This window comes from Loxodonta africana, chromosome 24, assembly GCF_030014295.1.
Source record: "Loxodonta africana isolate mLoxAfr1 chromosome 24, mLoxAfr1.hap2, whole genome shotgun sequence".
Lineage (NCBI taxonomy): Eukaryota > Metazoa > Chordata > Mammalia > Proboscidea > Elephantidae > Loxodonta > Loxodonta africana.
This window is the reverse complement of record NC_087365.1, coordinates 26,199,872-26,220,811: the sequence shown is the minus strand read 5'-3', so window position 1 is coordinate 26,220,811 and position 20,940 is coordinate 26,199,872. Positions and strand designations below refer to the sequence as shown.

Below are 20,940 nucleotides of genomic sequence, written 5' to 3'. Positions count from 1 at the left end.
TTGATCACTAGTGAGGCTGATTTTTTCTTCTACCTATTAAGTTTCTTAAGGAGCCCAGGTTGCTCAGTGGTGAAGCGCTCAGCTGCTAACCAAAAGGTTGGTGGTTTGAACCCACCAGCCACTGTGCAGGAGAAAGATTTGGCTGCCTGCTACTGTAAAGGATTACAGCCTTGGAAACCAGTGGGGCAGTTATACTCTGTCCTGTAGGGTTGCTGTGAGTCGGAATTGAGTCGATGGCAGCGGGTTTGGTTTATGTCTCTTACATAATTTGCCTATTCATGCCACCTTCCTTCTTTTGAATTGGGGTTTCTTATTGTTGTTACTAATCAGTATAAAACTTTATCTAATAGTAGTTATGGCCTGTCATATATAATACAAATATTTTTCCTGCTCATTTTCTCCTGTGACACTTGCTGGCACGCTTTGAAATGGGGCCAGGGTTGTTTGGGGATGTACGCACATGATGCTCTGTTTGGGGGAAGCTTTTATGAGAGCAGAAATACAGATGAAAACTAACTGCCTTTTCTTGATGTGCCTAGAATATTAACCAGGTGGTATTTGTTGGAAATTTCTTGAGAATTAATACGATTGCCATGCGACTTTTGGCGTATGCTCTGGATTACTGGTCCAAGGGGCAGTTGAAAGCTCTCTTTTCAGAACATGAGGTAAGTTGACTTATATCATGTGCTGTGTTATGTATACAGGGGTATGCAATTCATGCTGCGTTGAAGGAAAGGTGAAGTGGGCTACTGCATTTCATTTTTATTTTTCTGATTGTATGATACGGGTTTTAAAAAAAATTTTATTGTGCTTTAGTGGAAGTTTAAAAATCAAGTCAGTCTCTCATACAAAATCTTATACACACCTTGTTATGTACTCCTAGTTGCCCTCCCCTTAATGGGACAGCACACTCCTTCTCTCCACCCTGTATTCCTGTGTCCATTCGGCTAGGTTCTGTCCCCCTCTGCCTTCTCATCTCCCCTCCAGACAGGAGCTGCCCACATAGTCTCATGTGTCTACTTAAGCCAAGAAGCTCACTCCTCACGAGTATCATTTTCTGTCTTATAGTCCAGTCCAGTCCATGTCTGAAGAGGTGGCTTTGGGAATGGTTCCAGTTTTGGGCTAACAGCAGGTTTGGGGACTGTGACCTCTGGAGTCCTTCTAAGTCTCAGTCAGACCATTAAGTCTGTTCTTCTTATGAGAATTTGGGGTCTGCATCCCACTGCTTTCCTGCTTCCTCAGGGGTTCTCTGTTGTGTTCCCTGTCAGGATAGTCATCGGCTGTAGCCAGGCACCATCTCGTTCTTCTGGTCTCAGACTGATGTAGTCTCTGATTTATGTGGCCCTTTCTGTCTCTTGGGGTCGTAATTACCTTTTGTCTTTGGTGTTCTTCATTCCCCTTTGCTCCAGGTGGGTTGAGACCAATTGGTGCCTCTTAGGTGACCACTTGCTGGTGTTTAAGATCATGATAAGGGGTTTAATTTTGATTGTAATGTTCCAAAGTTATTTCTTATCTGATTTAATGTGAGGTAACTTGTGAGCTTAAGCAGTCTTAAAGAAAAAAATCTTAGCGAACCTTCAGCTGTAGTTCTGATACTGTATTCTTTTCTACCTCATTCTTTATAATTTCTCCATTTGCACTTAACTCTTTGGGTTTGGTTTCTTCATTTTTTGATGTCAGTTTTTATGTATTGATGTAGTTCATGTGCCATTTATTTAAGATACTGTGTATCCTAAAAACAGATCAGTAAAAGAATTCCAAGAATGGAACCGCATGGCATAAGAACTTAACATGTAGACAGAAACAACAGAATGGAAAATCATCATCAAATTACTCGACTTGATTTTCTTTCTTGGAAAGAACGCTTTTATTTTTTCTGTTTGGGGAAAAAATAGAACCCAAACAATGGAAGGGGCTTTCTTTCCTATCCCCTTGCCTTCCCTGGTTGTTGGGCAGTTGAACTGTTTCAAGTTCTGGAGTATTTTAGACAGTATTGTCATGAACATTTTTCAGAATTGTGTGTGCATATTTAACAGTGTTTATATGAATTGACAGAAATCAATAGAGTGTTACAAATAGAGATTATCTTTTCCTTTAAGTTGCTAAAGTTTATAGTTTAAACTCCAAAGTACAAAAACCACAGTGAGATACCACTTCACTCCCACTAGGATGGCTAAGATTTAGGAAAAAAAGGAAAATAGCAGTTGTTGGCCAGGATGTGGAGAAGTCTTAACTCTTACCCACTGCCGGCAGGAATGGAAAATGGTACAGCCTCTGTGGGAAACGGCGTGGTGAGTCCTCAAAAAGGTGAAAAGAGAGCTATCATATGGCCCATCAATCCCACTCGTAGGTATATACCCAAGAGGCCTGGAAGCAGCAATGCTAACACACACATGTACACCAGTGTTCATTGCAGCACAATTCATAATAGTTTAAAGGTGGAAACAGCACAGATGCCTTTCAACAGCTGAATGGGAAGTAAAATGTGATACGTATACACAATGGAATAATATTACTCTGCCATGAAGAAAAGGAAGTGCTGATAACACACACCACAGGGGTAAGCCTTGAAAACATGCTGAGTAAAGTAAGCCAATCACAAAAAGACAAATATTGTATGATCTTACTAGTATGAAATACTTAGAATAGACAAATATATAAAGGATCAGAGTTGTGCAGTGGTTACCAGGGGTGGGAAGGAAGGGGAAAGAGGGGAATCTTGGTTTACCTACTACTGAGTTTCAGTTTATGGGATGGAAAATACTGCAGCAGATGTTGGTGGTGATTGCACAACATGATTGATGGAATTGGTTTCATCGAATTGTACATGTGAAGATGTTGACTTGGCAAATGCGTGTTACCTGTATTTTTACAACAATTAAAAAGAAAAAATCCAAAGTACACAAATCTCCCATATCAGAAAGCTTGAGTTTTAAGTCAGCTAACTTTTTTTTTTTTTTTTACTTCCAACGTTCTTATATTAATCAGGTGGTACCAAAGTCTTACGATTCTCATGGTTCATAATCTTTCTTTGGAAAAATTTTACTTTCTTTTTTGTTGTTGAGAATACACACAGCAAGACATATACTGGTCAACAGTTTCTGCATGTACAGTTCAGTGACACTGGTCACATTCTTCGAGCTGTGCTGCCTTCTCACCCTCCTTTTCTAAGCTGTTCCTTCCCCATTAACATAAACCTGGTTGACCCCTAAGGGTCCTGTCCAGTCTTTGGAGCTGCTGTTGTCAGTTTGCGTGATCTTTCTATAAAACACATCTTCCTCTTTGCGATCTTTGACCTATTTTATTTTGCTTTATATTAGAATAAAAAGAACCCCTGTTCCATAATCTTATTTTGACTATAATTGTTATAACTTAGTGTAACTTTCATTCTGTTAATTTCTACCTCTTGTTGAACCTTTTCCTAGCAGAACATGGAGGTTAGTTTCTTAGGTTCCCTCCCCTTTTTTTCACTTATATCTTCATATGATAATAGCTATAAACCATTTGTGAAATTCTGTGTTTACACTTTTTCTTCCCCACTGGCTTCATTTTCCCCTTGGTTCCTGTTGCTGACCCATTTGTTTTGTATTTCCATTTGCATTCCGGCCTCTGACTCTAGTGTTCTCTCTGTGTTTATGGAACTTGGATCGTTGTAGGTTGAGTCTTAGAATCTTCTCTTGTCTTCACAGTGAAGTCAGCTTAACATTGTTGTGAAAGCTTTGTATGGATTTTTCTCAGGCCTTTCTTCTATCCTTTACTGTTCTCATCTTAGCACTTAGTAGCTTTTAATAGCCTACCTCTATCTTTTACTTGATAAATAGGTTCTAGGTCTTCAGTGGAATTCAATATAATGGTTAACTTTTTTTCTCTCTTTTATTGTAAAAGAAAGCACAGACATAGAAAAACCACATAAAATATGTAGCTAAATAAAAATGAACAGGCTTAAGCTGTATGCTCCAGCTGTGATGGGAGCATTGCTGGGTCTTGCCCAGCTGTGTCACTCCTGCACTCTCTGGCCTCCTGTCATAACACAGATTGGTGTGGCCATGAAGTAGTGGCAGACAGGGCAGGCTTCAGCCTCTGTTGTTTGGTCACGTTTCTTGGGGAAGCTTTTCTTGAAAGAAACTAAATCCAGAAAACCAAACCTGTTGCCATCAAGCCGATCCTGACTCATAACAACCCTATAGGACAGAGTAGAACTGCCCCATAGGGCTTCCAGGGAGCGGCTGGTGGATCAAACTGCCGACGTTTTGGTTAGCAGCCGAGTGTTTTAGCCACTGTGCCACCAGGGCTCCGATATTTATGATATTTGAGAGACTTGTAGTACAGTCTACTCTAAACTCACAGGCAAGTCTCAGGGTCTTGCCACAGTCTTTCTCAGGTCCTTTCTTAGTACTTCCGTACCGCATCTTGTGCTTTGGAGACCTCGATGGATTCCGTATCGTATTCTTTTCTGAGTCCTGCTCTCATTCACTTTTGTTTCGTTTTTGGCTTATCTGTCTTGGTTCTTGGTTGTATCTGACCTTGGTGACTGACTTTTGGAGATGGTATATCATTTGTCCTCCTTCAGCTGCTGCTTCGTCTCATGCCTATTCCCTCCCTTCAGGAGCTTCTGCTGCTCCTTAGACTTCCCCTTTGGCTTATCCTCCTCCTGCCTCAGTGTCCCCACCTCTGCTACCTCCCTCTGTGCTTCTGTGCCATTGCTGCTCTGGCCTCCACCCTGGCTCCAGAGCCTAAATGTCCAGTGACCAGCTGGGAGCACTAAACTTTCCACAACCTGTATGGGACACACCCTTCTTTACATCTCTTGCTCCTGTGTCCCTGTTCTCAGGGATAGTGTTACCGGCTGCTTGGGAAGGACCTAAACCTCCCTCCTTCTGTCATCTCCCTCTTCAGGTGAGTCTTGAATTCACTCTACCCCCAGCCCAGTCAGGCCCTCACCCTCTGTGACTTGTCCCCATTGGCTTCTCTCGCTTCACTGGACTTCATGCCCAATCTCACCTTCATTCCTTAGTTATTTGGAAAAGTTCCTGGTCTCTGCTGGTTTTCGTGTCCTCATCCCCTAGGACACAGCCCAGGTACCATCGCTCTTAGCGCCTGTAGCTCCTGTTGTTTCCCTGTGTGGGCCCTGGCTTTTGTTTTTTATCACAGTGGTATGACATGCCCCCAGAGTGTCGAATCCAACCCCTGTTCCCACCCTGGGAGTTCCCCGTGCCTCCCTGCTTCTAGGCTGGCCTTGCAGGACTCAGGAATTAGGCATTGTTGGCTTTAGTACTTGTATGGAAACTAAGTCTGAGGAAAATTGGTCTTATTATTATTATTATTATTTTTAGGGTTATTTTGGAGCAGTTGGAGCACTCCTCGAGCTATTGAAGATCCCCTGATCATTACCTTCCTGGAACCTTTCGTAATGGCATCTGTGGACTTCTGTTTTTTTAAAGACATTCAGTTTTATGATTGTGTATTACCTGAATCAAAGCAAGAAAGGACAAGTGGATTTTTCTAAGTCATCAAGATAAATCCTTAAAAATTCAGTCTAAACTAAAAAAAAAAAAGTGGACCATGTCCACAGCAGTGAGGATTTGCTGATTTCAGTTTCTCCTCAGTGTGGCACAGTTAAACCTGCTGTGTAATCTCTGTCTCAGCACCACTCACTGGAGACACCAGGCAAGAGCTCTTCTGTGTTCAGCTGACTGTGGCTTTGTGTCCTCTGTGAGCTTGCTAAATGTAAGGCAAGCTGCCGTGTGCTGTAACCGAATCACAATTTTGTCAATATGGCCTTGGAGATCATCTGTGCATCACTCTGGTTTGTGTTCAGTCTTTGTGTGAAAGTATTGAAAAACATGTTTTATTCCAAGGTTCTGCAGATTTAATTGGTCAGGTTATCTCTACCTGAAACTTGACGGTTAAGTAGTATTTGGAAGGGCAGTTCCAGATTACATTGTAAATCCCGGGAAAGTTCAGTTCGCAAAGACAGCGCTTCTCCCCTGGGCGGAAATGGAGAGTGGGGGGTGGGGGGGCAGTGCTGCTGATCTCCTGTGAGAGAGCAACTAGCAGAAAAAGCACAAGCTGGAAGTCTGAGATGAAAGACAAAAAGGGCCGCTGGAAATGATCTTTTCGGGGGACTGCAGAGAATCTGGTGATTCTTTCAGACTGAGTAGAAAACTTGGATTTGAGATGGCCAGCGAGTGAGTCAGTGATGGGGAGCAGATTGGGTGTTCTTCAGGGCACTCGGCCTTAGTTTCCTCTGCCCTTTTCTCCCACTGTCCTGGGCCTTCAGTCCTGGGCCTTCAGTCCTTGCCGACAGTACCTGGCAGGCTGGTTCTGTTGGACCGAGCATGGAGTATGCCCGTGCTAGGTTCAGAACTGGAGAAGGTGATAAATTTCGAGATGGAGTCTTGGTGTAGGGATTTCCTTTGAATCTTTTCTTATGCTGTATGAAATAATTTAAAATTCTTCTTGGAGATAATGTAACTTCCATGTATTAGTTGGTGCCTGCATTGCTGTTGTAGGCAAGGAGGGGCCTGGATAAACCAGCCTTTGAACTAGAAGGAAAACCCCAAGGCTCTGCTCTGCAGCCTCCTTGCTCCCCTCACTTGAATCCGAGTGTGCACGGGTGGGCCCAGTGCTGGGCCCTGTGGTGAGGCAGGGGTTGGGGTTGGCTGCGGGACTAGGGAAAAAGGCCCAGAGGGATGGGAAGAGCACAGGAGGGCAGGACTGGGTCCCTCCGGGAGAAGGTAGAGGGGTGGGCTCCTAGGCTGGGCATGTGTGGCACCTCTGTCTGGGTCCTGAGTTCTGATTTATACAAGGCTCACATGTGGGCTATGTGGGGCAGCAGAGGAGTGAACCCACTGCCGGGGGTTGGGGGTGAAGAGCCACCCTCTCGAGGTTGCCTTCTGGGGTGTGCATAGTGGAGGGCAGCTGTTCTGTGGGTTGTGAGTGCTGTCGAGGTAGGGCCTCATAGGGGCTGCAGAGCTGGAACGAGGCCACAGGAATGGGAATTGGGTCCCTTGGGTAGTGACTGATGGCTCCCCTTCTGCTGCTGCCCTTCAGCTCCCTGGGGCTAGGCCTGAGCCGCTTCAGACCCAGCAGTCCTGTGGCCCTCCCTCTACTACTTCCAGCTGAGCTCCCAGTGGCCCCGGTTCTTTCCCCCAGGACCACCAAGGACGTTACCACTGCCCACTCGTCCCATTTCTGTGCTCTAGTTCCTTGTGCCCCAGGATGAGCAGATGACACCTCTGCTTCCAGAGAAGATAACTGGAGTGAGTGGGGAGCTTGCTCGTTCAGACCTGTCTCTCCAAGGCACTAATGCTGTGGGTCCTGCTGCCTCTTCCCATGCTTACGGATGTGCCTGATGCTTTACATGGGTCATCTCATTCAACCCTCAACAGTCCTACAGGATAGATGCTGTTAGTCCCACAGTTTAACAGAAGGAAACCGAAGCCGAGTTTCCATCTGCAGATGGGCAGAGATGGACTCAAACCGAGGACCGTCTGACCTCAGAGCTTTGGTTCTGAGTCTCCCCGACAACACCTTAACCACCCCTTCTGTGTTACGTTCACCTTCTTTCTCCACTGGACCCACTGCTTCCTCCTCTTGAAAAGCTGTCTCTGTTTCCTCACTTCCAACTTTGCTCAAGCAACCCTCTCACTGCATGGGAGGGTTCTTGCTAGGTCAGTCCCCATGAAACCCATGTTAATAAATCTAATGGCTGTTTCCTAACATTACCTTCCTCAATTCTGCCCAACACTGCAGACTTTCGTTCTGCCTCCCCAGCCACTCCTGTCTCCCCTGCCAGCTCCTATGCCTCTAGACATGGCCACTTCTCAGGTTCACTCGTGGTCTGCCTTAACCGGTCACCTACACACACTGTTGTCTGCGCTCCAGGCCAGACACTCTCTGTCCTTCATCTCTCCATCTTCACATCTGAAGGTAGAAAGGTTCAAATGCTCTCCACTGGCAGCCTCTTCCCAGTTGAGTGGCATCTCACCACCTCTGGCTTGAGGTGGATGTAAACTGAATTTCCAGTTGTTGCCACCACCTCATCTAAGCCACCATCTTAGCAGCTGTGCCTCCAGTCTGCCCTTCAAATGTATGGTTGTCTGATGGTCACACTCCACACCCCTTACCAGAAGCAGGAGCCCAATGAGGAGGTTGTGGTGATAGTCCAGGTGAGAAAGGAAGTCCCCTTCCTGAACTGGAGAGAGAGGGGAAGTGTTTAGGGGCAGAATGTCGGGATGTGGCAACCGGATATAGGGATGAGGGAAGGGAGAGTTCATGAGGGCACTCGGCCTGGCAGGAAGGTTGGGATTTGAGATACTGAGCAGGCAGCTGGCTATGAGGGTTGGAGATACATGCCTGAAGGTGATATACACATAGGTGGGTGAAGCAAAGGGATTTAGTAGCAGGGTAGAGTGCAGAGAACAGGAGATGAGCAAAGAAGAAAAAGGCTGACGGGAAAGGCGGGTGCTGTGACTCAGGAGGCTGGGGGGAGGGGAGCCTTCCAGACTGGTGGAGTAAGAGCAGGTTCAAGAGGTTGTCCAGATGTAGTAAAGTCGTGGGTGAACAGTTTCCCTGAAGCTGTCCGGCAGAAGCTGAACTGCACAGGTCTGAGTGCGGGGTGGTGAGAATGGCAACAGCCACAGGATGACTCTGGGCCAAAAGGTGTTTTCTTCCTCAGAATAATATTTCCAGGCCAAGGATGGAGTTTAGGGCTGGGGAGTTAGGGTGGGTAGTCCTCAGGGTGTGTGAATTAGAGGAACCAAGCTCAGTTCTTCAAAACCCCTGAGCGCTCAGGGTTCACGCCTGAGAGGCTGCTTGCCTGTGCTGGCAGCATCTGCAGAGGTGAGGCCAGGGGGGGCGGTGCCCAGGCTGTCCTGAGTGTGAGCGCTCTGCCTTCCCCAAATCAATGCCTCCCTCACTCCAGGGGCCAGTCCAGAAGCTTCTCCATCACAATTACCTGTGACTGACGTGTTTGGTCAGAAGCACCTACCGGGGCTTACAACAACTGCTCTGCAGGCTTCAGGGCTGCGGGACCACGGGGCCCTGCGTGTTGAAGGGTACGTGGTCAGCAGGAAGTATTTTCAAAATCTTTTTATTTACATTTGTTTACATTAATTACATGCATGTTTTATTTTTTTAAACAAGAATGATTAGCAAAAAATGCATTAGAATTTTAAAATAGCAATTAAATATACAAAAATATAGCTTACAAAAACTGTGAATGTTTAAAAATATTCTGCTGCAGAATTCTTAGTGTACAAACACGTCTATGAAACCTGAGGCCAGCATTTCATAAACCTTTTTTGAAGGAGTTATATAACTTCTAGTGAATAAATCCCAAAGGGCTAAACTACAAGACTAGAAAGTACCCACCAGGTGACAGTTATCGGGAACATTCTCCTGGAAGACTGGGCTGCTGGCAAGAGCGACTATATCACTAGCCACACCTGCTCCCCTGCTCTGCCCAGGCCTGAGAGGGAGGGGTCAGGTGAGGAGGAGCAGGATACAGTGGCCTAAGATGAAGGCTGGCTGGGCTGGCGCTGAGGCAGGGAGCCAAGAGGGTGGTGAAAATACAATCTCCTCCCGACGCTGGGGGGGAAGTGGGAGGGGGCTGTGTGTGTGTGCGCTAGGTGCACGTCCTTTGGAGCTGGGAGGGTGTCCCACAGAAGTGAGGGGACTGTTGGTGTGCCAAGAGTGCTGACACTTGGTCTCAAAGTGGAATAAAGCATTTGCATCTTGCAACAATTAGGGCTTCCAAGCTGAATTGGGAATAACATTTACTGAACAAGCCCCTCTATTTTCCCCGGGTAGTCCCCCTCCAAAAAGTGGAAGGACATTCCGTGGCATATGGGATCCTTCATTAATCTTATTTTCTAAAAGCCATGACCATTTTCTAGTCAACTGCACAGTCCACTAGGATTTGCTCATCCTAACATGCATCCATCTCCCCTACTAAAGGAATCTCCAACAGCAAAAGCAAGACACTAGCTCAGGGCCAGAGACTGCACAAGTGACGGAAGGGTGGGGTTGACCAAAGACTTCAAGTTTCTGCTCAGGGGCCCAAGTTGCACTTTTGATCCAGGGGAAGGTTGAGACTTGCTCTGGGTGTCAGGTACACCAGGGAGGTGGGTGGACCCCACAGATGAGGATGGGCTTGGGTGAGGCACTCAGCAGCCAGAGAAGGCCTGAGTCCAGGGCTCTTTACCTCATGGCTGCCTAGAGGAAGCAGCTTAAATTTAACTTTCAGTCTAGCTCACTGCCTTGAATTGATTCTGACTCACACTGACCCTACAGGACAGCAGAACTACCCCACAGGGCTTTCAAGGGGTTCCTCTATGGAAGCAGATTGCCGCCACCTGCAAAGCGGCTGGTGGGTTCTAGCTGCCGACCTTTCGGTTAGCAGCTGAGTATATTAGCCACTGTGTCACCAGAGCCCCTACAAGGAAGGACTACTGGTGAGGTAATTCCTGTTGGCAAATAGAAAAGTTGGGCAAAGGGGAAATTCTGCAGGAAGCATTTTTTTTTAAAAGAAGCATCTTTTTTTTTAGTGTGTGTGCATAAAAAGTGTGGGGAGGGAGAGGCAAACCTGTGGGCTTGCAGACACCCAGGCATATCTGTGGTTAATTCTGAGGAGGCCCACCGTCCACTTGCTTAGCAGCTGAGACATCTCACAGAACAGAAGGGTGCCTCAGCATTCAGCTGCTGCTGTTCTCAAACCCCTGCTTCAAACATGGGTGTTCGTCTAAGAGACCATGACACAGCCAGGCATCACCGCTTGGCCCGCACCTGGACCTGGCCAGGGTGCGGAGGGTCCCGCAGCTTGACTAAAAGGTACCTGCAAAGGGTGCTCAGATCTAGGAGAGAGGCTTGTGCTGGTTGGTCTTGGCTGGAGCCTGCTCTGGAGTGGTACATCACGGATGTGTCTGAGCAATCCGGCTGTCTACCTGGATGAGCTGGGCACGTGTGGTACAGGGGAACGGAGGGACTGCTGTTTCTGACGTGTATAGAGAACTAGAATTACAGGATGTTGCAATCAAGTAAAAACATGCCTTATTCAAAAGGACTGATTGCAAACACATCCCCCAATTCTGGGCTCACTTTTTATGGATATTCTGACTTCTGGAATGGCGCTTCCCATGTGAACATGAGTTTTCCCTTGAATATACTTGCTCCACATCATGAGTAAGAAAGAAAAAGTACACACACATGCACATGTACACACACGTGTGTGTATATTTGCTTGTATATATGGATAAATCATCTTGAGTACACAAACTCTGGGTGCTCAAGAGGGAGCACCTGGGCTTGCTGGGGGTCAGGGATGCAAGGAAGATTTTTAACTTTATGATTTGTGAACCATGTGAAGGTATTTATTACCTATTCAAAAAAGTGAAGAAAGCAATACTCAGCACTGAGCGATCAAGTCAGGATGCACTGTGGGCAAAGGCAGATGGAAGCGAGCATGGGGAGCTCAGGAGAGGACAAGGAAGGGAGCCAGGTGGCCCCAGGCCCGGGGGAAGCCGCTACCTCAAGAGGTTCTCAGGCTCAACACGGTGCGGCTAATCCTCACAAGAGCTCGCCAGAAGGACATTGTTGTTACAATTCCTGGGTGGTGGATAAGGTGGTAAATAAGGAAAAGGAGGCATTGAGAGGCTAACCTGCAGAAAGCCACATGGCCAGCCAGTCGCAAGGGGCTGATTCAGATCACTCCAAGTACTTGTTATGTCCAGAGCTTGTGGGACACCTCTCTGTGCTCACTTCAGAAAAGTAACTCACAGAAAACCTCTCAGAAGAAGAATTACTACAGTTCTCCTGAGTGTAGCCCAGGAGGGCAGGGCCAGGCCAGGGGATGCTTGCAGTGGGGCTGTGGAATGAACAGGGCCCGGAGTGATTCCTCAGATGGATCTGATGGGTTGGCCCCAGGGAAAACCATCTTCATTTGTCAAAACTCGTCAAGAACAGGATATTTGGCTTCGATGGGAGGCCCCTGGTATCCCTCAGCCCAGACATTCTCCAGGGGCCACTTGCCCCCATCAGGTCATTTCTGCTTGTCCTTCTGGCCTAAGTGACCACAGGCTACAAGGCCCATATCTGCCAGGGACAGGCCTATTCAAATCACACTATGGCAAAGAAAAGTGACAGATGACAACAACTGGTGCCTTCTGCTGACCCAACCAGGAATCAAGTCAGGCTGGTTTTGTTGCTCATTTCTAAAGCCAGCTGAATTCAGTCGTCCCCCTAGCAACAGAACTAGATAATGGGTCAGCCACCCGGGGAGTTGGTGCAACCCACTAACCCACAGCATGGAAGTAACATCCAATCACTGAGCTGCTCGAGTCCCATTAAGATAAAGTGCAGCCGGTGGCTCGAGAGCAGATCAGAGTCCCCACGTCTCTATACATTAATGAAAGGTTGCAAGCAACTCAACAGGACAGATGCAGAAAGGGGCGGCCTCACTGAGGGCCTGGAGCCTAAACCAAGAATATACAGGGATCCCTAACTCCTTCCTTAGAAAAAAAATCCTGTTGGAGATTAGATCCTGTTCTTCAAACAAAAACCTGCTCTGTGATTTTCATCAGAACTCTGGAAGACATAAACAAAACCCTGCTGTTTGCATGCACATCGATGCAGGAGCGCGGGCCAGTCCTGGGGGAGCTGACACTGGGCTGTGTTGCTGAGAGTTGCAGGAACCACTGAGAGTGACGCAGGACATGCTGCCGTGCAGAAGGCCACGCCAGGCGCAGGGCGAGGACCGGCAGCAGCGGCCACTTGCAGCCCGGGGAGGGGGGAGGTGCCGCATTCTGGTGCTTTCTCCAGCAGCCGTTGTCATTCTGGCCCTGCCCCTCTGCCTAGTGCTTCACATCAACCACGTCAACTCGCCTTCGGCTCTGACGCAGTGAGGTGAATTCATTTGCCTCCCTACAAATATGGGGACTTGGTGGGGCTATTTGGTACTGACTCACAGGGATGGAAAACAGCTGCAAGTGAAATCTACATCCTACAAAAGCTGTGGGCTGAAGTCATTTGCAATATTGAGCTCAGGAATTCCTCCTCGAGGGTGAAAAAAAATCTCTTTCCTATTATTGGAGGCCCATAATGAAGAGGTGACGTTTGTCCCCAGGCCACTCCGTGGAAAATGATGGGTGTTGGGACTAACGAGGCTAGTCCGGAAGCAAGCCTATGTCTGACATTGGTCACTGAAGCCATTTCCCTGTAAACTGAGTGTTTTGCAGCATTCAGTCCATTGTGCTACCGACAGAGAACACAGAGACAGAGGTGAAAGTGGGAGAGTACAAACAGTTCTTTGCATGGGTGCCAAACAGGCTAAGGCTTTCATATAAAAAGATTGCACACTTCCCTTGCCCTGTTTAGGAAGCAGTCCAGTCGGCATACCACGAGTAGGTCATACAGAGGAAACAGCCAATTCTGACCAACAGCAGTTGTAACTTTCCAAACTGGATGCTGCCCAGCACTTTCTAGTCTAATGGGAATTTTTTTCCTCATCCGACTCCAGCCACCTGAGCCAAGGTCAGGTTCCCGCTCCCATTCTAAGATGGGAGAGGTCGGATTCCAGAAAAAATCTCTGGAGCCATGCCATGAACAGAGCACAAAACTCCCTTCCTCTTCCCTCCATATCACGCAGGCCTTATTTCCAAGGAAAAACTTCCCACCCACGCCTGATGAAGCAGGTGGAGAGAAGCTGAGGCAGTCACTCCTATGATGGAGGGAGGTGGAGAGCAGGAAGGTGGAAAAGAACTTCCATTTGTCCCACTGCCCCTTTACATGGGTAATGGATACAGAATGCAGGAATCCTAAGGGACTCCGAGTCACGTCTAGAAAAGCTGGACAGAAAGAGCCAAAGAGCAGCATGCATTTTCTCCTGTAAGGAAATTAGTTATCAAAAGTACGGACTGACTAGGTACCACCAAAGGGCGAGCAGCCGGGCAGGGGCTTCTGGAAACTATGTACAATTTCAAGTGGATCACCGGCCTTAGAATCATGGAGGGATCTTACTTGGATGCTTTCAATTGTTAAAAAGTCAGAGACAGGCATTTTTCCTTAAGGAGAAACAGAGGGCAAGAGAGGGAAAGAAAAAGCAAAGCCTGTGCTGTCGTGGAGGACAGAGGGAAGGAAGAAAGGTGAGGAAGGGGTTCTTAGCTGGGCCAGGAGGACTGGCCATTCTCAGAAAGATGCTCCGCTTCGGAGCAGCCTGAGGGGCTCACAGCAGCTCCTGCCCGGCAGTGGGCTGAGACCAGTGGCTACCCTGGCACCATGCTGCAAGTGGGCCTGTGGGCGGCACTCGGCACCCCCCTGGGTCACACAAGGACAGTGTGGGCTCAGAGGCCCACCTCCTACTGGGGCTCCTGACCGGTGGCTTGGCCTTACTGGTGAATATGAGAGGGGAATGACAGGAGGAAATGGCTTCCAAACAGGCCTTTTCAGGCGTGTCTAATGTTTTTAGCTTAGCTGATTTGATGACAGGTGTTGTGAACTTGAGGGAGAAGGGCCTGGAGAGGGGCACGGCTGCTCTGCTGTGACTAAAGCCCTTGGGGTCCAAGAAGGCCTTACTGAAGGGACATCCGTGCGAGGTCTCACTGGTACTGCCTCGCCAACCACTGGCACCCCGTCGTGCTTCTGATGAGGTACCGCTGGTTTACTTGGCTCAGGGACTGCTGGGACGGTCTGCTGCTGTGAAGGCATGCGCAGTCTGCACAGAAGGGCATCTGTCCGCAGCCTGGGGTGCGTGGCTTTAAAGACCTGCCCTCAGTTCCCTTCTCTAACGCTTGTGTTTATCTTCCCTTCTGCTTGGTAAAGATTCACCTTGACATGGAGATAAGAGTCTGGGAGACAGAGTGTAATGAAGGTAGCAAGAGACCCTCATGAAGCTTCTTGAACCAAACCTGCAGCCTCGTCCACTCCTCTTCTGGCATGGGGTAATGTCAGCAGGGTAGAGTGCTTTGGTTGTCACAAGACCCAGATGTATGGGTTCCTAGCTTGGCTGGCCCAAGAGTTCTTCATGAGGCAAAGGAAGTGGCAGCTGATGCCTCAGGTAGAGAGCAGCCAACCCAGAGACCGCTGTGTTCCTCCTGGCTCCACTCGAATGGCGTATCCTGCAACAGTCTGATCCTTGTGGTGAGCTATACAATGTTCTCTGCCCCAGGGAGGGGCCCTTGTGGGGGTCCGCGGTCCTGCTTACTGTGCAACTGGGCCAGCTGCAGAACTGGCATGTTGCACAGTGGACACACTTTCCGCACCTCCAGCCACTTAATAAGGCACCTGCAGAATAAGACACCACAGGAGGGAAGGCGTCAGCCCAGGCTCATGGCAGACACTGCCCACTTCTTGGCTGTTGTGTGTATACTGAACACATCTGTCGCCTAGAGCCAGGCGGCTGCTGTGTTTAGGGGTCTGGTGTCTGGTCCTGAGGAGCTCCACCACTAGGTGCAGAAGGCATTTTACTCTCTGGAGGAACCACCCATCTTCCAAAAGGTCATACTAAGAAGCCACAGTGGGCAGAGAACGCTATACCCTCAGCCATACCCAACTTCCTAAAGAAGAATGAAGCACATTGAGGAGGGGGTGGGAAGCAGGAGAAACAAGATTTTCTGAATAGAAATACAAAGCGCATTAAGATTGCGGGGGTGGGGGCAGAACAGTAACATGTCTGCAGGAAGGGGGAGGAGATGACCCCATGTGACCATTTATACCCATTGCCGTCGAGTCAATTCTGACTCATAGCGACCCTATAGGACAGAGTAGAACTGCCCCATAGAGTTTCTAAGGAGCACCAAGTGGATTTGAACTGCCAACTTTTTGGTTAGTAGCTATAACTCGTGACCACTACACCACCATGGTTTCCACAACTATTTATATGCAGACTTTATTTATCTGGATATAACCATGGTTTTGACTGAAACACATTTTTAGGAGATGGAGGCTCTCACTAGAAAGTTTCAGCTAAGTAGCTATTAATAGCTTGGGCTCCAAAGAGGCGCGGGCTGGTCTGGCTCTCTGCCCAAAGCCCTGCTGTGGTGGCCATGTTACACCAACCTCAGCCCCCATAACATCAAGTACATATACACGCCCACCTCGTGGAGCTGAGAAGGGTGCTCCCAGCTTCCTGCATTACAGACCAACTGTAAAGTCATCAAGCTTGTCTGCACTGCCCAAAAGCCCACAAGTAAGTTGGTCAAGGCACCTCAAACTTGGGTCCCATTAAATAATTCCACACCAGTACTCACTTTCTGTGGAAGGCGTGCTTACATGGACAAATCCCCAGCTCATCGCGAGGCTTGAAGTCTTCTAGACACACTGCACAGAGCTGAAAGGCAAATCCACAAGTGAGGGAACATGTCTGCTAAGTACTCTCCCTGCCCACAAAGTAGAGTGCAGAGACTTAAAAGTCCCACAGCTCATTATGTGAAAGGCACAGTACTCAAAGGAACGCGGTCCTCTGATGCAGTGTCTCACACTCTTTCTATCACACGTCTTAAAGGTGGTGGGCAGACAGGAGAAGACAGAAAGCAAGAGGCAGCCTCCTGTACTCCAGAGCATACAGAGCATGACACTCACATACGTGGGTGTCATGGACTGAATTGTGTTCCCCCAAAAATGTATGTATCAAGTTGGCTGGGCCATGAGTCCCCGTATTGTGTGGTTGCCCTCTATTTTGTGATTGTGATTTCATGTTTGAGAGAATTAGGGTGGAATTGTAATTTTATGTTAAAAAGGATTACGGTGGGATTCTAACACCCTTAACAGGTCACCTCCCTGATCCAATGTAAAGGGAGTTTCCCGGGGGTGTGGCCTGCACCACCTTTTACCTCTCAAGGTAAAAGGAAAGGGAAGCTAGCAGAGAGTGAGAACCTCATACCACCGAGAAAGCAGTGCTGGGAGATGTGTGCATCCTTTGGACCTGAGTTTCCTATGCTGATGCTCCCAGACCATGGGAAGACTGATGACAAAGACCTTCCTCCAGAGCCGACAGACAGAGCCTTCACCCGGAGCCAGCACTCTGAATTTGGACTTCTAGCCTACTGGACTGTGAGAGAATAAACTTCTCTTTGTTAAAGCTATCCACTTGTGGTATTTCTGTTATAGCAGCACTAGATGACTAAGACAGTATGTTTAACATAATCTAATTTTCCTGTGGTGTGCAGAGGGACTGCACTTTCCCCAGGGCACGCTCTTTCTGCTCAGCGGAAAGCCCTTGACTCTGGGACCCAGACTTGGTGAAGTCTCAGACCAGGAGGTTGGACTCAGGGTGTCAAAGGGTTTTGTCGGGTCATACCAGGTAAGCCAGTCAACCCCCACCTTCATCTACAAAATCAGAAATGTTAGTCTTCCAGTTTCCTGGGGTACTATGCAGAAGAGCAAACACAGTTGTAGGGGTGGCCTTTGTCCAAACCTTCAGGAGGATGTGGCGTGCTCACTGGAAGGCGACTTCTTCTCATGCCCAGGAGGCACGGACTGTGTTCTCCTTTTTCCAGTTCTTGCGATATAGAAACTACAGATAGCACAGCCTGGAGTAACCTGCTATTTATAGTTCCTGAGGCCTCCAACTTTGACACTGTCCTGTCCATGTCTGTCTTTGTCATATGAAAAGTTATTAAAGAGCCACTGAATTGAAACTTATGAAAATGTGCAAATGGGGCCCGGATTGCTGACAGATGCCTCGCTTCCACTGCTTTGAAGGAGGTCTACATGAAAGGAAGTGGTGATGCCCTTCTCCTGCATGCCCAGATGCTGGGTTCCAACCACTACTTCTTGGGCATTTCCAGTGCACATGGACACCATGGCTTCAATCACATTTACACATTTTACAGATGAGGAAACAGAAGCACTGGGAAGTAACTGCGTTGCCTAAGGCCATTCCATTGATAAATGGCTAAGCCTGGATGTGGGCCCAGGTCTGTTGCACTGATGAGCTCTACCACTTTTGTTTCCTGACCAATGCCTGAAGTTTGCGCCGCTGTCCATCCCCAGGGATTTTGGTGCAACCCATCACCATTTCTTGCCCAGATTGCTGATATGGCCTCCCTGTAACCAGTTTCTTAACCTGTAATATGTAACCCAGTCTTCTTAGGTTATATGATAGGATCTAGGCAGGACACATACGTCTTGGTGTTCCATGGCCAGTGCCATGAATGTTTGTCTTCCAATGCCCTTCTCCAGGGAGCTCTCAGGGGCTTGCGTACACAGCAGACAGGATCTTCACAGGAGGAGAATGGCTAACTGTGTCTTATCAGATTCTGCTTCGCTGCTAAGACAGCAGGAAAGCAGGGAGGAAAGCAGGACAGACGGCTGGCCTTAGCTTGGACATCCACTAGCTGTGGGACCTCTGCCATCATGATGCCTCTCAGAGCTGTTCTTCTATCTGTAAAATGAGGACACTACTTGCCCTGTACCCCACACAGGAGTGTCAACAGCAGAATGGAAGAGACAGAGAAAACAATCAGGGAACTGGAAGACAGAACAATAGAAATTACCCAATCTCACCAACAGAGGAAAAAAAATATTAAAAAAGAACAGTGCCTCAAGGACCAGCAGGACAGAAACAAAATGTCTACGTTCATTATTAATGGAGCCCCAGAAGGAGAGAGAAAGAATGCGATGCAGGGAAAAAAAAAAAAGTTGAAGAAATCATGGCTGAAAACTTCTCAAGTTTGGCAAAAGGCCTACAGATTCATGAAACTAGAAACTCCTAAACAATAAATCCAAAGAAATCTGTGCCCAGACATATCATAACCAAACTGCTGAAAACGAAAGATGAAGAAAAAAATCTTGAAACTAGCCAGAGAAAAATGATGCATTACCAATGACTTGAATGACTGTGGATTTCTCATCAGAAACCACGGAGGCCAGAAGGAAGTGGTACAACATTTTTAAAGTGCTGAAAGAAAAGAACTGTCCACCCAGGAGTTCTATATCCAGCAAAAATATCCTTCAGCAATGAAAGTGAAATAAAAACATTTTCAGATAAAGGCAAACAAATAGAATTCACTGCCAGCAGACCTGCTCTAAAAGAATTGCTGAACTAAGTTCATTAGACAGAAGAAAAATGACATCAGAAGGAAACTCAGAACATTAGGAATGAAGAGCAGCAGAAATGGTAAATATCTGGGTAAATAGGCTCTTCTCTTTAAAACATGTCAGATGGTTAAAAGCAAAATATATAACATTGATTGAATCTTCAATGTATAATAGATACATGACAGCTACTGCATAAAGAAGGGAAGGTGAAGGGACCTATACGGTAGTAAGGTTCTACATTCCCACTGAAGCAGAATATTGATTCTAAGTACATATTTCGTAATCTCTAGAATAACCACTAAAATTTATATAAAGTGATAAAGTAAAAATCACAATAGATAAAAATGGAATACTAAAATATGTTCATAAAAACAAAAGAGGGCAGGAAAAGAGAAACGAGAATGAAAAAGAGAAGGAATAACAGAAAACAAACAATAAAATGATAGACTTATTCCCAAACATATCAATAACTGCATTAAATGTAAATGGTCTAAACACATCAATGAAAAGACAGAGATTGGCAAAGTGGGTAAGAAAACACAACTCAACTAAATGTTGTCTACAAGAAACTCATTTCAAATATAATGATACAGGCAGGCTGAAAGTGAATGATGGAAAAAAGATATACTGTGCAAACATTCAAAAGAGAGCTGGAGTGGCTATATTAATATCAGACAATTCAGAGCAAAGGAAATTACCAGGGATAATAAGGGATATTACATATTGATAAAAAGGTCAATCTACCAAAAAATAACAAACCTAAATGTGTATGCATCTAACGAAGTTTTCAATACATAAATAAACGGAGACATAATGTGCTCATGGATTGGAAGAGTCAACATGGTAAAGATGTCAGTTCTCCCTAAGCTGCTTACAGATTTAACACAATATTAAAAAAATCCAGCAGGATTTTTTTTGTAGCTATAGTTAGCTACCCTAAAATTTACATGAGACTAAATTACAAAGGAATTAGACTAGACAAAACCATTTTAGAAAGGAAGAATAAAGTCGGAGGAATCATACTGCCTGATTTTAAAACTTACGTACTATAGAGTTCTATAATCAAGGCTAAGGTATTGATAAAGGGATGGAACAGAACAGAAAATCCAAAGAAGACTCATGAAAATATGCTATTTGATTTTTAACCAAGGTGCAAAAGAAATCTGATGGAGAAAACAACCACTCACCATAAGCAAGGCAGGGAATACCGTGGTGAACAAATGAGAGATTACACGTGAATGGCAAATAAATTACAGACTAATGCAGAGGCTCTCAGCCTTCTCTTGAAAAGACCCAAAAGATCTGGCAACAGCTGGCTTGTATTCCCCCATGGCAACAAATAGGTAGAGCTGGTAGCAACTCCTTTACAGAGGGCCTGCACAGCTTAGTATGTCACAGTCTACACTGCATCTTTCTCTTTCTCTTGACACCAAGACTCCATCAGATGCCATTCATTATCCCACTTGCACTGATGCTCTGTTGTTTCTCTTAGAGATAAGCTTCTCTATATCTATGATTCTATTATACGATGGGGGAAACGATAGAGAAGTCTATGGGTTTTAAAAGAGGGTATTTTTCTTTAAAATTAATGTCCCCTTTGACTAACTTTCCCCAATTTCTTTCCTCCTCAGTGTGATCATTACACATCCTTCTAAGACCCAGTAAGACATTTTGCATATACATACATATCCATGAACAATGTGGTGTGTTTTAGTTTACATATGTAATATACTTATATCATTTCAGGGAAACCTGGTGGTGTAGCCGTAGCTGCTAACCAAAAGGTCTGTGGTTCGAATCCACCAGGTGCTCCTTGGAAACTCTATGGGGCAGTTATACTCTGTCCTATAGGGTTGCTATGAGTCAGAATCGATTCGACGGCAGCGGGTTTGGTTTTGGTTTTTA

General features: G+C 46.6%; 2 protein-coding genes across 6 annotated transcripts in view; one reads left to right on the top strand and one right to left on the bottom strand.

Moving 5' to 3' along the window:
* PANK2 (pantothenate kinase 2) overlaps positions 1-5,790 on the top strand; it is a 32,504-nt gene extending 26,714 nt beyond the window's left edge. The window contains 2 exon segments of the mRNA XM_023550046.2: positions 540-665; positions 5,334-5,790. Coding sequence (XP_023405814.2) covers positions 540-665; positions 5,334-5,384 — 177 coding nt within the window. The 3' untranslated portion in view covers positions 5,385-5,790.
* Positions 2,858-20,940, bottom strand: part of RNF24 (ring finger protein 24) — a 93,643-nt gene continuing 75,560 nt past the window's right edge. For all 5 annotated transcript variants that reach the window (XM_003411607.4, XM_064275835.1, XM_064275833.1 and 2 more), the window contains 2 exons: positions 16,245-16,324; positions 2,858-15,279 (listed from right to left, as the gene is read on the bottom strand). In XM_003411607.4, coding sequence (XP_003411655.1) covers positions 15,141-15,279; positions 16,245-16,324 — 219 coding nt within the window. In that variant the 3' untranslated portion in view covers positions 2,858-15,140. The remainder of the gene's footprint in view (positions 15,280-16,244; positions 16,325-20,940) is intronic.